The 19069-nt window shown below is 45.7% G+C and overlaps 1 protein-coding gene across 1 annotated transcript in view; it reads right to left on the reverse strand.

Annotated features, from left to right (window-relative positions):
• The window catches only part of ALDH7A1 (aldehyde dehydrogenase 7 family member A1), a 441053-nt gene that overhangs the window by 366919 nt on the left and 55065 nt on the right, over positions 1 to 19069 (reverse strand). The window contains exon 3 of the mRNA XM_069625599.1: positions 12220 to 12285. Coding sequence (XP_069481700.1) covers positions 12220 to 12285 — 66 coding nt within the window. The remainder of the gene's footprint in view (positions 1 to 12219; positions 12286 to 19069) is intronic.

Consider the following 19069-nt stretch of genomic DNA (forward strand, 5'->3'; position numbering starts at 1 on the left):
CCTGGCTGCTCAGCCATAGCTACTAAACCTTTTGGGTAGTTCGGACCAAAATCTAAGAATTGGAACCCTGTATATCTAAGAGGGAGTCATCTCTAGTCCTACGAAAGGTGGACTTTAGCAAAACTCCCTAACAAAAAAAGTGTGCATGTTACGTGAAAGCTAGATTTGCGGTGCGCTGGGTAGGATCTCCCGATTTGCCAGTGGTAGCTCCCGTTTACTGTGAGAAATCAAAAGGGTGCCTCACCCGCTAGACCTCAGGAATTTGTCATCCAGGTGGCCAGGACACGGCCATCGCTTATGGATCCAGTTCTTGGGGTGGACCAGTGCGGGAGGATCACCTGGGTGAGGGGTTTTTGGGGAGTGGGGAATAAGGCAGCCGATGGCGAGACAAGGTATTCCACCATATTTTGTTTATCCAACCTATCCTAAATTTTAGGATGCTCCGAGGTCCCAACTCTCCCCCCCACCTCCTTTTTAGACAAACACTGGGCCGAAGAAGAGGGTGACTGAGTCTAACACCATTAACCTTCACACATCGTACTGGACATGTCCCGCTAATCGGGTCAGGCAAAGTCAGGCACTTGACCAAGTGCATACACCTGATGCCAATTAGCGCTCCTCACACGAATAAAAAGGCAGAGCACAAAGGCACACTATGAGCAAGGTGGAGTACGAGCAGGACTTCCAGGCCGAAAGCACACCTACTGAAGCAGAGCGACCGACCAAGGGACCAGAGCAGCGAATTGAGAGCCCCGAGGCGTTCCCTACTTGTGGTCGTTGCCTCCGACAGACCGCGAAAGACATGTGGAGAAGGCCTGATCCCTCAAGTGAAGACTGCACTGTCTTTCAAGGACACCAGCGACCCTCTCGGGGAGAGCGGCAGAGTTGGGGAGGCGAGGCCAAGCCTGTGGTACTAACCTTGACTCGTGAATTGGGAATCTCAAAACCAAGAAGAGACCCAGACACACAGCTGGTGAGTTGGCAAGCGACCTGAAAGACTAGTGTGTGTTAAAGTTTGAAATGGAAACATTTTAATCGCAAGTAACGACTGCACGCGTGGGAATGAGACATGAGGAAAGGCAGACTTATGAATGAACTTTGAAGTCAAAGCGCTGCGAAATCAGTGATTTTAATTAACGGAGAGGTCCGGCGAAGGGAAGTAGCCCAATCGAAAGTCTCAGTGAAAAGTACATTGTGTGAAGCGAAAAAGCGAATGATCAGCAAAAGTGAAATGAAGAAGTTTAACTCCTAGAAAAGAGAAGAGTGAAAGTTGAACTGTAAACGTTGAGTCTAAGTAGTCCTGCAGTGGTTGCAGTACGACAGGGCGACCCGAAGTGAAATAAGCTTAGGGAAAGGAGCCCCCTTGCAAGTTTGTGTTGAACAGTATCGTAAGAGGTCCGACCCCGACAGAAGGGGACCTTTGTGAACTTTAGTTAAAACATTATTTTGGAAGTCAAGAAAAGAGACTTTGACGTGGAAGGCCAGGCTGGCCACTATCGATGTTTTGGAACAGTTTATTGTGTTGGAAACCGACCCAGAGTGTGTCATCCTGCCTACAGGGACAGACTTACTCCGTGAGGTTTATCGAAGGGAGGAGAGCTAGTTCAAACACATATATTTCTCCTTTTTACAAGAGATAGGGAAGGCATTAGGTTTTTGTTAGCATAGGACATTTTGATTTGATGGACTTCACTAGGACTGCGTTATTTATTATTTGATGGTCGAGACCACTCCCATCTTAGGTATAGGGCAAAGCAGGAGTTTCTCCAACCCCAACAACTACAATAAAGTTTTTACAAACTGTACACATTGGGTCAGTGCCCTACTTGTGATACCATGCCTCCCCTCCACTACTGTGTGATGTCCAACACCCAGGAGCTGGTTTTAGCCCTTGCTCCTGGAATCCTTATTTCGAGACTGTGCTGCAGCATGGCCCTGGGAAGTTGTAGGCAGCACAGCTGGAGGGAGTGGTGGTTGTAAAAGCCTGGTTTTTCGAGGGCTGAGAGGAGGCAAGGGACTTGGATCCATCCGGTACATTACTTTTGTGTCATGAGCGAATATGGTCACTCATTGCAGTCACCCGCGAGAAGTGGCCCTTGCTTTTCTGACCCCTCTTTCTTGCAGAAGACCCGACTACCCAGTCTCCCCAAAGTTCCCCCAATGATCTTCCTCTGTAGCAGGGAAAAAAAGAAATAGTCCCACACCCAGAAGAAGGCTGTGTGTAGAGGTGGGGGGAAATTCTCCAGGGCCACAGGCCGGTCCTCCCTCTGAGGTAATGTCCCCTCACTCCCTGTCCTACGCCCTCACCCTGTTGGGTGAAGACAACTTCCTACCCTCCTACCCAGGCAGGAGCAGTCGCAGATTCTTCCTCCATGGTCTTTGCTCCCACATGAGGAACATGCCCTTCTGATCGTCCACTCACCCTGCCTCTCTAGTGGTGTCCACAAGTGGCCCGGCATCCCTCCTAGTAGTTGGGCCTCCTCGGATGGCCCCGCCTTCTCTTGCACTCCTCTTCAGGCCTTCACCAATGCCCCAAACTTCCCATTGAATCTGAGGATCGGCAATGCTTTGTGACCTGGGCCTATGAACCCATGCTAAAGAACAGCACAACGTTCCCCTTGTTCATCTTTTTTGAGAACATCCTCCAAACTAAGGAGAAGCTCAGCTCCTCTTCCTCCCACCATCTTTCCCTCCCAGCACTGCCGGCGCATCCTAAGAGCCAGAAATGAGAGAAGTGTGAGAAATCAAACATCCAGAGAACCAAGAACAACCACCATGAGAAAAAGTCAGGAAATCCTACTGCTATAGTACCAACACTAATAACATTACACAATGAAGCAACATATGCGTGGGGTGAAGGGGTTGGGGGATGGAACAATGGGTCTAAAATACAAAAAAAGCCTATAATGTTTCAAGGTGAAAAAAAGAGAACAGCACACGAGGACAACCCCATTTTATTTCTCTTTGTTTTTTTAAAGTAAGTAAAATTAACAACCTACTGAACAAATGCTAAAGTAAAGGGGCACAAAAACTGGCAATAAAAACACACCAGAGACCAATAAACTAAACAAATATCCAACACCCAATTACTGGGACGATTCAAAATACTGCTCAAATTAGTCAAAAAGCCTCCAAGTACAAGCCTGTTCTACATGCCCCTTCCTTCACAGATTAGCAAGCTACTGAAAAGGAAGAGGACGTGATCTTTGCCTTTAGATTGGAGGGCCCAGAGTGGCTGGATGACAAATCCACTGTGTTTGACCCGGAGAAACAGTCCTATGCTCACAGCATAGAGCAAACCAGGCCAAAAAGATTTATAAAAGGAACTCCTGTGCTGTGTATCATCACAGACTGCAACAATGTCCTGCTCTTCTATCCTGAATTGAAAATTCCTGCTTTATGAGATTCCCCTTCATTGTGTGTGCCTTTTGGAGTTAGAACCCATCATTGCTGGGAAACTTCCCCCCCCCCCTTTCCCTTTTGGAGCCTTCTGATTCTTTAGAGCGTCCTCGTGTCGTCTGGCTAGGACCCTCTAGACTCTTTTCAGCTGTGTGCGGGGCCGGCTTGGGGGGTTGTTCGGGAAGTCTCCTGATCTATGGACATTGTACCTGGACATCATTTCTTTGTGGGCTCTTTTTCCTGGATGCAATATCTGGGATCCTGAGTAGGCCCATTCCCTTGCATCTCAATTTAGTATTTCTAAGACTTGAACCATTAGTTCTTATTGTGGGTTTATGTTTATTTCCTCCTCTGCAGCAGTTATTAGCCAAACAGAAGGACTGTTTCCAATTTCTGGTTCGTAATTCTTTTACCCAAAACCTCTGGTCAGGGTTTTATATTTTGATCGATCCGACAGTGGTATGGGGGTGGCTTATACAGTCTTTCTGGAATGTATTGGGAGGTTTGACAATGAGATTAGCACTTTCAAATGAGTCCTAGTATACAATCTGTGCTTCCCCGCACCATCAACATTTTGTGATCCCATACTTCTGTGGGCAATAGTCCAGTTATATGGCAACAATAGGAATGTGTTAAAAAAGTGACAACTATGGGCCTGCGACAGGGTTACGTTTTAGCGCTGCTATTTTTCAACCTCTACATATCAGACCTTTTGGAAGGGTTGAATAGAGGCCAAAACTTCCCACAAAAGGTGGGCCTTGCACCCTTTGGAAAATTATTATTTGCAGTAGATCATCTTGTTACTTGACTGCACCAAAGTGGGTCTCCAAAGATCATTAGGCTTGCCAGACCAGTTATGCCAATTCAAAACAACCTCATGTGAAGGCATCATGAAGTAAGACGCAGACAACAGACTTAAGTTCAAACAACAATATTTATCAACTTAAATGTCAGGATGGTGGAAGGCCTAACGTGCCCTATACTAAAGGTGGGATTTCCCTACCTGAACAAAACTAAGGAAAGTCTGGGTCAACGAGTCCAATTTAAAAGTCTGTGTCTCCAAAACCTATGCTTGCCCTCACAACTAAAGCTAAACAGTGTATAAGGATGTCAATAATCAAAGAAATGGTGATCAACACAAAATGCTGAGCTCCCAGTTCAAATTCCCTTCCCCAAGTTCAAAGTAATACAGTTCAACCAAAAGAGGTCCTGTCCTCAAGACAGTAGGTCTAGTTCATCAATGCTCAGGGTTCCCTTGCCCAAGACTTCACTGTAGCACAGTTCAAATAAAAAGGAGTCTTGAGGCCTTGTCCTTAAGACGGTAGCTGTAGTTCATCAAGTCTCAGGGTACCGTTCCCCAAGACTTCACCATTGCAACCAACAAATTATTTACTTTACTGAAAGTTCAACTTTAATCTGGGTCGACTTGGCCCTACTTCTAGTCTGCGTCACCAGCTCACTCTTAGTGTTCCTTCTTCATAAATGGCGCAGTGTCTTTACCTTTTATAATGTGTGGCTCACTGGTCTAGGCGCAGTTATCAGACCACACGGTCCACCCATCACAGGTTGCGACAACAGAGCCTCTTGGTTCCTCAGCCCACATAGGTTTCTCTGCATTTGCCCCTATGTGAAAAGGCAATCTCTATTAGATTCTCCTTGGTGGCCTCTTGGCTTTGTCACACTCCTTTTGCCAGTCGTTGGCCTTGTATTTGTATTTTATTTATTTGTATAGCGCGCCTGGCCCAAAAGGCATCTGGGCGCATGTCTTAGGTTACAATAACACAGTATACAGCACAGCAAAACTGCAAATATACATATGGTAAAAAAATCAAATCAACATACTATTATACATACATAGAGGCAAACAAAAAATAAGAGTCAGGTAGCATACAAGCATAGAGGAAATAAAGCCTGAAGATAATTAGAAGATAATTACAGAGGATATGCAGTGTATTTACAGAATGTGAGGACCTGGAGGCTATAAGAGCAGGTTCCTGCAGAAATAAGTCAAAGCAAAGTGTACCAGGAGGGAGTTTTCGGCATCTTGGGTGATCAGCCACAAGTTGACTTTATGATTGAATGAGCAAGAGGAAGGTCCGGTCCGGAGATAGATAGGCAATGTGTTCCAAAGTTTAGAGGCAAGAACTGGGGAAACTCGCCCCACCTGCTTTCTGCAGTTTGTATCTGGGTACGGTAAGACAGTGTGCTTGGGCAGTTCTCAGCGGGCGGGTAGAGTGAGGGCAAGCGTTTAAAGTGATATTCTTTGGGTAACCAATAGCCAGTGTATGCTTCTCCTGGTGTCAGAGAAGTGTGTCAATCTAGAGAGATTTAGGGCTGCCCTGATGGCCTTATTTTGAGCAACCTGAAGTTTGTTAAGATTGCGTTGGCTTGTCCCTAGGTAAAGTGCGTTACAATAATCAAGTTTGGACATAACCAGGGTTCTAGCAAGGATGGTGCAGTTATCGGTGCCGAGGAAGGGGCGGCAAGCTGTGAGGAGTTTGCACGTGTATGCAGAGGCTGAGATTACAGCATTGGTTTGTCTGTTGAGGGATAGTGTACAGTAGGTAGATTCCTACTTCGTATCGTTGGAGACCATAATGGTGTTAACATCAATATTAAAAGCTTTAAATGACGGATTTAGTCTGTTAAGTCGGTGTTGTGAACCTAGGATGAGGAGCTCTGTCTTGTCATTAAGACAGAGCTCATGTTGGGCCATCCACGCCTGGATGACTTGATAAACATCATTTAGGGCTTTAGTGTCCGCAATATGGTCACCTGTGATGGGGGATGGGTATCTGGGTGTCATCGGCATAGTTGATATAGGTGACAGCCTGATAGTCGAATATGTCAAAAAGGGGTTTAGTAAACACATTATAAAGTGTAGGAGAGACACAAGATCATTGTGGCACCCCACATAGTACGGGTGATGGTTTGGTAGAGGCAGACGGGGAGAAGACCCTCATGGATCTGTTATCCAGGAAAGATCTGATCCAAGTGGAGGCTTCATCCGAGAAGTGGGCAGCCATTTTACGATGACGGCAGAGGATTGGGTGGTTGACCAGATCAAATGCCGGCGATAGGTCAAGGAGTAATAACAGGGCCAATATGCCATGGTATTTTAGATCCTCAATTTGTGTTTTGAGGTCAATGAGTGTAGTTTCTGTTCTGTGCCTAGGCCGGAAGCCTGATTGTCTAAGGCCAAGGGGTTTGTTTGATTCCAGCTAATTCTGTATCAGCAGATAAGCTGCACGGTCTAAGATTTTTAGCAAAAAAGGGACAGTGGTGATGGGGTTGTAGTTTGTAGGTATGCTTGAATCCAGAGTGGGTTTTTTCAGAAGAGGGATGACCCAAGCATTCTTGAGGTTGTCAGGGATGGTGCCAGAATTGAAGGAGGAATTACTAAGAGCAGTGATGAAGAGGGCTAGTTAGTGTGCAGATTCCTTAATAACGAGAGCAGGGCAGGGATCGTCCTGGCAGTTAGGTTTGATTTACTGATGATACTCGACCTCTGGGATAGTGAGTGGCGAGAAGCTGAGGTGTATGTATATGTGTGATGGGCAGAGTTTTGCCGATGAGGGGATTAGGCTGTGGGTTGGTCTGAAGTCAATTTTGTTTGTCATTAATTTTCGATTGGAGAGTGGAAATCTCATCGAGGAGTGCTTTTTGGATGTTGGCACACCAAGTACTGTCTTTGCTGCAAGTATCGGGAGGGAAAAGGAGATTCTAGCTCTTTCAGAATTTTGAACAGTTCCTTTGTGTTGCATTCCACTTGTAATATACGCATGTTGCAAGTCTCCCTTTTTGCTTGGAAGACAGCCTCCTTATAGTTAAGGGTAGCTATAATGAGGAGGTTGTCTTTGTTGGCGTCACAGGGAAGACTTTTCCAACGGGCTACAGAGTTTTCTTTTTCTTTGAGTAACACTCTTACTTGTCGGGTGAACCACGAGTTAAGATGGGCATGCTGTTTAGGTGTCCTGGATTTGATGGGGAAGATAGAGTTTATAGCTTTAAGCATGGTGCGGTTGAAGGTATCAACTAAGATAGTGGGGTCAGCACGACCTTGTTAAGGATGGGCAGGATGATGGGGAGCAACTTGTCCCGGGTGATAGCAGGGAGTAGGCGCGATGTCCTGTTTAATGAAGGGGTCATTAGCTGGGATGTTGAATATGATGGTGTGGTGGTCAGACCACGCACTGGGGAGGTTCGGTTTTATACTGATGTTACAGTTTAGTTCGGCCACCCAATCGAGTGTTCTCCCCTTGTTGTGGGTGGGTTCACAGATGCAATGTGAGAAGCCTAGTTTTGAAAGAGTACTAGCAATTTCCAAGGCATTATGATGGTCATTGGGGTCTAGGAGGCCAAGGTTAAGGTCACCTAGTAGTAGGATTTGGGAGTTCATCTTAGTTTTATCTACTAGGATGGCCGTAATGTAATTGGCAAAGGTAGTGAGAGGACCTGGGGGCCTGTGGATGAGGTGCAGGGTGCTGTGTTGTTAGGGGAGATGGCGAATTTGACAGACAGCAATTCGGCTGAGGGGGGATCTGTAAGTTAGGGATGATTCTCAAGTTAATAGCGTCTTTGTGAATAAAGGTAACACCACCACCTTTGGATAGGTTTGAGTTGCGGTCAAATCTAATGATGGAGTATCCACTGGGAATGGCGAGGGTGAGTAATGGACCTGAAGCTGCATGTAGCCAGGTCTTTGTAATGGCGAGGAAGTCAAGGTCTTGTGTGGTGATGAGGTCTGCAATGTCAAGAGCATGTACCGGGAGAGATCTGGCATTGATGAGGGCGCCCTTAATCTTAGTTATTTTAGGGGTATTTTTGCTGCTGGAAGGTAAGGGGGAGGCTGAGGGTGGTGCTACTTTCATAGTCCGAGAGTTGCAAGATTGGTAGGATGTGCGTTGGAATCAGGAGTTTCTGGTGTGTAGCGCGCATGGTTGGTAGGTGTAGGTTTGGACGCAAAATGCTCTAGCCAAAGGGCTGGGGAGGTCAGGTAGGGATTGGTCATTTGTGGTAAGGTAGTCAGCCGAGTGTTAAAAGTGAATAGTGAGGCGTGGGGCGAGGCAGGCCTGCCAGTGGATGAGCTGTGGTGCGAAGGCATGATGTAGCCTGTGTGGCGGGCAGAATGCAGGATGTTATGAATGAGAGTCTCAGTGGTAGCGGGAAGGGTGTGAGGAGTGCTACAGTGATAGGCAAGTACACAGGCCAGTGCAAGTGTATGGACCAATAGCTCAAGGATGAAGCCAACAGTAAGGTGCAACAGCATAGTGATGTGGAAGCAGTGCAGGTCTAAGATTTGAGCATTATTAGCACAGTCAAATATGATAAAAAGGGACGTATGTGAGAACGTGTGAGGTGAAAGCACACAATACGTTATAGCAGTGAAGATGCACACTATCTCGGATGAATGAAAGAGGGCAACCAAAATCAGTGTTCGAGGCACGTCATAGCAGTGCTAATAGACTGCCACTTTACATTGATACCTTTGAGTCAAACAGGTGTGAAAGCTAAAGTGTGTAATATGTCAATGGCACAGCATGTTATCTCAACGGCATTTATAAGAAGCAACCGGGTATCGGGTGCAAGGCACATTATGACACTTTCACGGTGGCAACAATGTAAGAAAGCCGACCAATTATCACAGTGTGATGGACACTATGACAAAATTGCAGATCACGATATGACAGTGACAATAAAGAAGGCTACCGCAAATCATGGTGCGAGGCAAGAATTAGCAGTAGCAGTACAAATTATGCTAAAGACGTTAGGCATTAGAGGATACAGCCAAATAGGAAGGTACATAGCATATAATTAAGGAAGGCAACCACATATCAAGGTGCGAGGCGCAAAGTAACAGAGGCAGTTCAAATTACATTAATGACACTGAAGGATGCAGCCAGATAAAAGGGTACAATTAGTATAATAGCACCGACAGAGGTATCGGAGGCATCCATTCTGGTGTCTACTAGTGACTGGGTTGTGGGCGTATGTAACGGTGCGACAAGAGGTCGTCTTGGCCTTGCTGCACTGCATATAAAGTGTTATTTGGTAGGGATTCTGTTCCTGCCCACCTTTTTGTTGCACTGCGTCACATCTTTTCTAGGCCCCATATGTTACTTTCATAGGGGTATTCTCTAATCGGTTTTGAGTCTTGGTTTTGTTTAAAGTTTCTTAATGTTCCATATAGTTGTAACTTTTGTATTTCCAGTCAATTCGGCATTCAATCTGCTTGACTTATCACCGCTGTAAGTTTTCATTCAGCTCAGCGTTTCAATATGCGTGGTGCAACGCTGTTTAAAACTTCCACTTAGTTCGATATTCAATATATCGATAGTTTTAATGCTGGTTTTGACTTTCATTCAGTTCGATATTCAATATGTGCAGCTAGGGGCTATTTGGAAACTTCCATTCAGTTCAGTATTCAATATATTTAGGTTAGCATTATTTGGAAAACTTCCAATCAGTTTGTTATTCAATTTGTATCTCGTTTCGCTTTAAAAGATTTAATGTATACAGAGCTTCATTCATAGTAAGCAGCCCGCTTGGAGTGCCCCGGCTTCAGAGTGTCTTTTCCCCAGCACTCACCAGTTTGCAGCGTCTTCCTCAGGTGGCCCTTGCTGCTCCTCTCAGCTTCCCAGGTTGGCGCCACGACCTCAGCGAGCCCCACTCGCATGTCACTTTCACTTCTGCCGGCGATGGCAACTTTGTTGCCACGGAATGGACGCGGACAGTGTCCTTTTCCCTTGTTGCTCAATGGCAGCTCTCAGTTGCTCCCACCCCGCCACCGAGGCTCCCAGTCCTGGTCACATTTCAGGTCCCACCACAGCTGCCTCCACAGGGAAAGGGTCTCCTGATTTCTCCTCTCCAGGCATCCCTGCCTCTGCTGTCCTTGCTTTCTCACGGGTTTCGCCTTTATACACCTGCAGCCCCTTAACAGGCTGCAGGGGAGGACTTCTAATTAGACTTGCCTGACCCATACCAAATTTTACCGGCATCTTCCCCATCTCTGTGCCCAAGTCGTGAAAAGGTGTAGTGTTCATCATGCTTAGTCTCCTCTTTCTCGTTCCAGTACTTTCAGATGTTAAATGTGGGGAAATGATGGCAGAGGTCTTACAATACCCCATAAAGATTGGGGAAGGTTCAGGTTGATCACAATTAGGGAAAGGGGGATAAAATGTCTCACCCAAGGGCCCCCCACTCCCAAAATTCGAGGTCCCTCCACCCAGGCGATCCTCCCTCGCTTCTACACCCCCAAGGTTGAGATCCAAGAGTGATGGCCTCTCCCCGGCCACCTACGAAGAGGATCCAGGGAGTTTAGGAGTGAGAGTACCTCAGGTTTCTCACATTTATGATTAATATTGTAAAATCGGCAGCCACAACAATTAATGGCCGAAGGACAGCATGTAGCCCCAGCTGGAATATAGTGAGACAAAATAGTCAGTGTCACAAACCTGTTCTTATTTGGGGCTCTTCTTTTCGAACACTTGATAGCAAAAGAGCCTTTGGCGTGCTTCGTAATAGAACGATGCCCTGGATTAGTCAAATAAAAAAGTAAATATTGCATGTTTTCCATTGTCCCTCTTAAATTTTTATGAAACAAAATAAATAAACCCAGCCATTACATACGGCCTAGAAGCAACAGGGAATTCACGAAAAACAATCTAAGCTCTGATATGGAAAATATCTCTAAACCTTCCTTTGTACATCCTGATTGCCTTACTTCGGGTGGAGTTGGGTATCCAATCTATCCATTCAAAAGTAATGACAAAAAAAAAAAAAAAAAAATATGCTTCCTCAAAATTTTTAAAAGGGACTCTCATTTTGAAGCTCTGAATGGCATCTTAAAAGCAAATGGCTTGCAAGTATTATGATACCTTTTCGGAACGTATGACAGTATTCGATGATATATGGTCCCCACTACATGTACTGACCAATAACCCGGGCAAGGTAAAATTAGCTCTTAAATTGTTGGATTGGGTTAAATAGAATGATCTTGTACGAAGATACAAGCTACATGTGGAATATTGTAATATTCTTAGAAAATGTAATTCCATTCCAAGCTATCTTAAATATCTAGATAAATATTTTAGAGAAACTTTTCTATGTTTTAGAAATAATGTTTTATACACATTGGAAGTGGTGGGACCCCGTAGTGGAATCCCCAAAAACCTTAGGATATGCCACCTATGTAAGGGAAAACACAAAACTGAAACCATCCAATTATGTTATGTCAAAAAACACAGCTACTGAAAATTGAACTGCCGGGTGGTTTGTGCATGACAGTGGTTCCTGGGAAGTCTATGGAACTGTGTCTTGAATGGGGCTACCACCCCAATGGTTTTAGCTACAGTGCGTTTTATCAGAAGTATATATAAGCTTAAAGTAGAAAAGTCAATGAAATGCATCCCGATGATGTAATGTATAAGTTTTGTAAACCAAATATACAAATTTTAAAAAAACAGAAAAAAAAAACAACAACTATAAGAACCCTGTGCTACTTTAAGAAAACAATTCTATTCTTCACAGGTAGTGTTATGCGGCAGTTCATCTTGATCTACTGTGCAATATGCCTCCAGGCTCATTTCTAAAGAGTCTGATTTTTAATTGGAACACTGGGTACTGACTATGCACGGGCAAGGAATCCAAGTTTTGAGCATGGTGCCAATCTAGGCCCTCTGATCGCATGGGGGTTAAAACCAAAAAAAACTCTTTTTAGCAGGTCTATTGCTTAGAAGGCTACATACTTTCAGAATGCTTCAGGGATTCCACCCCTCTGACTTTATCATGTTGCGGATATTACTATACCCAAGTACTTACATCTGCCCACATTTTCCATGCTTCCTTTGCTTTCTTTACCGTCTCTTCGTAGTCTTCCAGGCTGGCCTAAAGAAGGACATGTACAAGTCAATGCAAAGTTTATTTTCTATTGTACAAGGCACACAGAGAGCAGTCCGTCTCCAATGAGGATATTTTTTGGGTAGCAGCCATCCAACACGAGAAATGCAACACTCATTTCCCCCAGATTTAGTTAATAGTGGCCACGCTCTAGGGTAAGGTTACCAGTGTGTCACCCATTTCTTGTGACAATGCTTATTGACAATTTGCCCTTGAGACAATTCCAAAAGATGCCACTTCATAATGTCCGCCAGATTGCCACGCTCTCCTTTTGCTCTGCAGCTTTATTTGGGTTTTAATTTATCTGACAAACACATCGTGCATGCTCCTTTTTCCACAGTAAATCATGTTATATTCCTACCTATAAACACGTTACAAAGGATTGAGTAGAGAGGGAAAAGCATGAAAAAGTACGATATATGTTGTACGTGGAGCCACTCTTTCTTTACAATACATATTAGCTAGAAATAGCACAAGCTCCTTTAACAAAAGTGATGCACTTCTCAACAGCGCCATCTCCCCGGTCCCCCCCAACTCTTTTGCTACACTCCTCTAGCAGCTTTGTCAACTTTATGAAACAAATGAGAAGTATGGTGCACAAGTTATTTTGCTAGTGGGCCGAATATAACTAGGCGCATTCTATGGGTAACCAGACTAGCCAAGGGCAGGCGTTTTGCCCTGGAAACCTTTTAAACTACAAGAAAAAAAAATGAGAACTTCTGAGGTGTACCTATTGACTGTTTTGCTCCACTTTCAAGTACAACAGTTGTATTACATTATGAAAACATTACCCAATGTGGGTTACAAAAGAGAAACTTGATTGATGCCCATGGTCCTCAGAGCAGGTTAATCATGGCTACTGACGATGCCGAGCCTAGAATTTACCAGTGGCAAATAACTATCGGCAAGTACAAAATCTGCATTTGCCAGTTTGCAGAAAGAGAAACATTGCAGGTATGGCCAAGTGGCTCTGTGGGAAACCTTGGTGAAGAAGGAAAGAGCACATGCAGATTACGGGGCAGCAGCCTGCCTCCATTCAGTGTGCCATCCCATAGTCTTAAACCTGCTCCACAATAACTCTCATGGTTCAGGGGATGGACGTAAAAGACTGGCCTTACTTGCGGGATTGGTGGAAAGGATGCGGAAGATCCCTGCCCCTCGCCCCTCCACAAACACACAGGAAGAAAGTATCCCGAGAGCGAATAGCAAACTGTTTGCCCAAAAGAACAGGGCTGCTCTGCAAAAGTATGCTCACTCTCTAGTGCCAACTGCTTCCATTCCTCCCTTTGGTTGCGACACAAGAGCTCTGAATGTACCATTTGATCTGGATCATAAGGTTGATCATTCTGAAAAGTATATATAGGTTTTAACTACCCAAAATAGCTGTGTGTCATTCTGAATAAGTGTACTCAAAGTCTTATTTTCCTTGGAAACGGTTTCGCCATTCTAAAATATAGTAGGTTAATTTAGTCACCTATGAATTGGGTCCCCCCCTCTTCCTAAAAGTAATGCTGTTGGTTCTACTGTACTATTCCTGTTAGGATATAAATGTACAAGTGTCCCCAATTCGGACTTGCTTCCCCAGACCTACTGTTAAGCCTGTCCAGAATAAGTCTGCCTTAGGTTATATACTGATCTTTAAGTTGCTGATGGCTTCTTTTAAACGCATATAGGTTTTACCTGCTTAGAATAGCTGTGTGTCATCCTTGAAGTGTTCTTTAGGTGTAGCTGACCTTGGTATGCATGGTGCAATCCTCAATTAGTGTAAAATGTTCTAAATGACCTTAGGCTGTGTCCCACTGAGCTGTAAAGTAAGGGTAGCTGTATAGTATACCCCAAGGTCCTACTCCTGTAGGATAACTTATCCTGAATCAGAGTTCTAGGTTTTTAATATTCCTGGTATAAGTGTTCCACTATTCAGAAAAGTATACTATCCAGTTGGTTTACTAAGAGATTTCTTGCCGAGTGTCACGGTACAACTGCTGGCTCTAATACACTAGTATTACTGAAAGTAATCTACACGTAGCTATTGGTTTGACTTCTCTAGAACTATGGTTAGTTATTCTAAATAAGGTTTTATGCTTCGGTCTGTGTACCTTCAAGCATAGCTGTGTGTTTTTATAAATGTGTTCATGACACCATGATTAGTACTTATCCCAAGACTTAACTTGGCCTACTTGTGTTTACAATAAACCTTTATTCTTTATGATACTTCTGGTTGTCAGTGTTTTTTTTTTATTTAATCCTTGGTATACTAGAGGTTCTATGTACTTCTTTGTCTCGAGTGGATAGCTCAGACGCAAGACAACACGGAGCAACACAGGTTCGATCCCCGGGTCCGTGCTTAGAAACCTCTGGGTATTAAGCGCGTTATAAATAACATATCATATCATATCATTCCCTACAGTTCTCTCTCCATCCTGAGGTAAGCCTAGCTGCTCTGTCTACACTAACATATACTGTGGTGGTACAACCTTATACTGAAAGTGGAGTCTTGTACGGTCTAATTGGAATGGTTTTACTAAGTCCTTGAACTTCAGAAAAGCTGTCCTAACAAAACGACGGGCTGATGTCTTTCCAGGCCATACAAGATAAATATGGCCTGGCCCCGGCAGAAGCAAACACATTTCTGTGATTGACACATGCCATGATGGCACAGGTAGTTTTGACCTCCCGGAGCCAAGTCAATCTCTTTATGGACAAGCTGCCGGAAAAAGGGATTTCCAAGCTATCGGGTCATTTATAATTTCACGGCCTCCCCACTGAAAAAACTGAAGGACAAATGGGAAAGAGATCTTTGGACCCTAGAAAGCACGGAATGGGTGTAGGCAGTGGCGGCTGCAAAGGAGACTAATGTAGCCTCACAGATCAGACAAAAACAGTACACAATATTGTACAGGGTGTACTTACTCGAGGGACAAGCTGTAAAGTGAGGATCTGGAGAAATGTCCAAGACGGGGACCTGAAAATAACATGGGTCATCAGGAAAATACGAGGAAGTGGAAGGAGGTTATAGGGTAATGAGGAGGGCAAGACCCTCCAATAAAGTGCAGCCCTGGAGCACTGGGAAGGCAAGACTGGATTTGGGAGGGAAGGGGAGTGAGTCGGGGTGTTTATGAGAGAGAGAAGGGTAGCATGGATCAAAATTGCGTACGATTGGATTGGTTGGTTGTTTGTTCATGAAAATGTTTACTGAGTTATTTAAAAAAAAGAATACATTTAAAAACAACAATGACATCGCTATCACAGATATAGCCCAACATTTGACCAAAGTCGAGAGGCCCATACCACGGCCTAACAAAGATAGGTTTGTTAATGTGTAACCTGTGAAGGAAGGCCACAGCTATTTAATACGGAATGGGAGAGGCATAGGAGTAATTTCTATTCCCATAAAAACAGTGCAAATGTACATCTCGTACAACCCCTCATTCTGAAATTGCACAAAGATATTCGTACATTATCTGAAAGGAGAGGGGTATTTATACATGTTCAATGCTATCTGAAAACTATTATCTTAAATTGGGGTAGGTAAGCTGAAATGGTGTGCATTTTAAATTAACAGTATTTCTTCCCTAACACAAAAACCTGCAGAATTCTAATGCAAGTTATTGCAAGCACAGGGTAAACTGCACAAACGTTACCAGCCCACAGCACCACATTTATGAGAGAAGCAGGAGACATCCAACGGTTATCCAATTCTATAAATTGCTGGCGTCATTAGGCAAAGTAACGTTGATTCATTTGTAAATGTGACTGTCACTTGAAAGCGTTTTTGTGAAGTCAAGGATTATAAGACAAGCGGCAGAAGTGCAACTAGGATGTCTAGTGTTATTCAGAAGTTAACATTTATAGAGAATTGATCAAGGAAATTGATGCATGCTTTTGAGAAATATTGAGATTCATGCAGGCAGGTACATTTCATGTTCTGTAGACAAACTGCCTGTTAGTTAACATTGTGGTGACTTAACCTGCATAAAAGGCAGGGGACCTTTAATTCCTCCACCTAAATAAAATTAGAGTTTTGAGAAAACAGTATGTTTTTTTACCAGAATTGTTGGGTGCGACTGTAGGAGTAGGATATTGGGGAGTCTACTTAATGTGCATTGAGGAGTCTTTTCCAGTTTTCATGCTCAAGGGTGTTAGTAGCCCCCAACTCAAGGGCCTGCAATCTTTGTCTCTCCAGAACCTTTGCAGTAAAATTCCTATCCATCCTAGCTAGCATAGTGAATGGTGAAGGTTGATAGGAGCCAGGGTTCAAAACAGCGCGACAGCCACATGTTCCTTACCCTTGATCTGTTTGGCTCTACCTGGAGACATGCTCGCCTCATCTGGGTCTCGGCGATCCTAAAATAATGTGTGGGTTACTGGCAGTAGCAGTCCCGGAGATATCACCTAGTATGACAGTTTGGCTCACCTCAAATGACAAACGGAAAGAATGCATGGCAGTAAGCCCCCCGCCCCCACACCCCCCGAGCCAAGTCCAGCGACCAGTGGCCATCATGGCTGAGGCCATTATCTGAGCCTAGTTACAGGGAGAACTCGCCTAACAAATCTGCTCAATGTCACAGAAGGGTGCAGAGAGCTTCTTTCTAAATTGGTCTTTTAGTCGCAGTCATGCAGGATGGGAAGTGTACATTCTGTACTTTGTCAGGGGGAGCTTTTTTTTTTTTTTAAATATGTTTATTTATAGCAAGGCAGTATAGGTTACAAACAGTATCGGGTGGCAGTATAACATTGCAAAGAAAAAGATTCTGGCTTTGTGTCCCTTTCCCCCCCATCATTCCGGTTTTCCCGGGCCAGAGATTCAGTCTATCACCCCCGCCTGGTGCGTACTCTCCAGGTCCCCCAGGGCCCAACGGGCGTTGATTGGCTTGAACGTCATTGCAGGAAATCGCTGATCATAGTCCAGCACTGGAGCCCATACATTCTGGAAGCGGTGCAGAGTCCCCGCTCTTGCAGCGGTGACCTTTTCCGCTATTAAAATGTCCCACAATTTTCCCCACCAGTGGGCTAGGCAGGGGCCGTCTTGCGACTTCCAGAAACGGGCCAGAACTGTCTTGCCCGCCAAGAGGCATTGTGTGAGGAGTTTAGCCCTGTTGCCGGAGCGGGGGTAGATTCCGGGGACCGGGATCCCCAGTAGAATTGTCTCAGGGTCCAGTGGGAGGGCGGAGCCGGTGACTTGTTCAATGGTTGAGAGACACCTGGTCCAGAATTGCTGGATCTTGGGGCATGTCCACCACATGTGAAAGTAAGAGCCTGGTTGACTGCAGCCTCTCCAGCAGGCGGGGTCCACTTGTGGATTCATGTGGTGGAGTCGGAGAGGGGGGTAATACCAGCGCAGGGTGAGTTTGTATGCACATTCTTTGTTGGTGACGCAGGTGGAGGAGGAGTGGGTGCGGGACCATATGTCTACCCAAGTTTGGTCATCGAACGGATGGCCTAGGTCCGCCTCCCACTGAGCCATGGATCGAGTTTTTGCCGCCAGAAAGTCCCCCGAGAAGCATCTATATATGGCTGAAGTTCTTCCTCTAGCCGGCAGATCCGCGAGGGTTAGCTCCAGTGGAGTCGGGGGGCGAGTTGCCGCCTGGAGGGTCTGGGGGTGTGAACACCAGTGGCGGAGCTGGCAGTATGTGAATCTGTCCCTCTCTCGAAGCCGAAAAGTCTCCTTGCACTGTTCGAAGGTCCGGGGTCTGTTTTCGGAGTACATCTGCCCCAGGGTTTCAAGGCCCCCGTCTATCCAATTCTGGAAGTTGCGGGGGAGAGATCCCGGGGAGAAGTCGGGATTGTGAAAGATCGGTGAAAGGGGGCCTCGGCCCCTCGGGATTCCTTTCTGCTTTAGGGCCCTGTCCCAGGAGCTTAGGGTCTGCTTCGTTGTCAGTAGGATGTCCTTCCAGCGCGCCCTGTGAGAGGGTTGGATGTGAGGGAGGAACCGGAGGGGGAGCGGGAGCTGGGCTTGCTCCAGTTCCACCCATCTGGGGCGGGCTGTGCTCGACTGCCAGGCATGTAGGTGTGACAGTTGCGCCGCTGCCCTATAGGCCTGCAGGTCCGGGACCCCTAGGCCTCCCAGCCTGGCGTTACCAATCAGGGTCTTGTGGGGGATCCTGGCCTTTTTGCCTTTCCATATGAATTTCGATATCTTCCTCTGTAAGTCGTGGAGGGTCTGGGTCGGGAAGGGCACCGATAGAGATGAGCAGGCATAGAGGAACCTAGGGAGCAGGTTCATTTTGACGGCTGTGATCCGGCCCATTAGTGAGATCTCTTGCGTGGTCCAGCGCTTCAGGTCTCCCTCCAGCTCCTTGATCAGTTTGGGAAAGTTCGCCTGATAGGTCTCCTTTGGGTTTGCTGGGATGAGAACTCCTAGGTAGGGGAACGAGTGGTCCAGCCATTCAATCGGGCACAGACCCGTTAACGCCTCTTTTTCCTCTGGGCGGAGGCCGATTCCTAGGGCCACTGATTTGGCGAAGTTGACAGTAAAGCCGATGACCTCCCCCAATTCCTTTATTTCGGCCAGGGCGTGTTTCGCTGAGGTACTGGCTTCCGTGAGTGTCAATAGTACATCGTCCGCGTAAAGAGCGATTTTGTGGTGGGACGGGCCCACCTGAAGTCCCTTAATGGATTCATTCCGCCTGATCTTCTGGGCGAAGGGTTCCATTGTGAGGGCGAAGAGTAGGGGTGACAGCGGGCAGCCCTGCCTTGTCCCACAAGACAGAGGTATCGGGGCCGAGTGGGCGCCATTGATCCTGAGGATGGTTTTAGGCTGCTTGTAGTTCAC

This window comes from Ambystoma mexicanum, chromosome 6p, assembly GCF_040938575.1.
Source record: "Ambystoma mexicanum isolate Mex_15411 chromosome 6p, UKY_AmexF1_1, whole genome shotgun sequence".
Taxonomy (NCBI): domain Eukaryota; kingdom Metazoa; phylum Chordata; class Amphibia; order Caudata; family Ambystomatidae; genus Ambystoma; species Ambystoma mexicanum.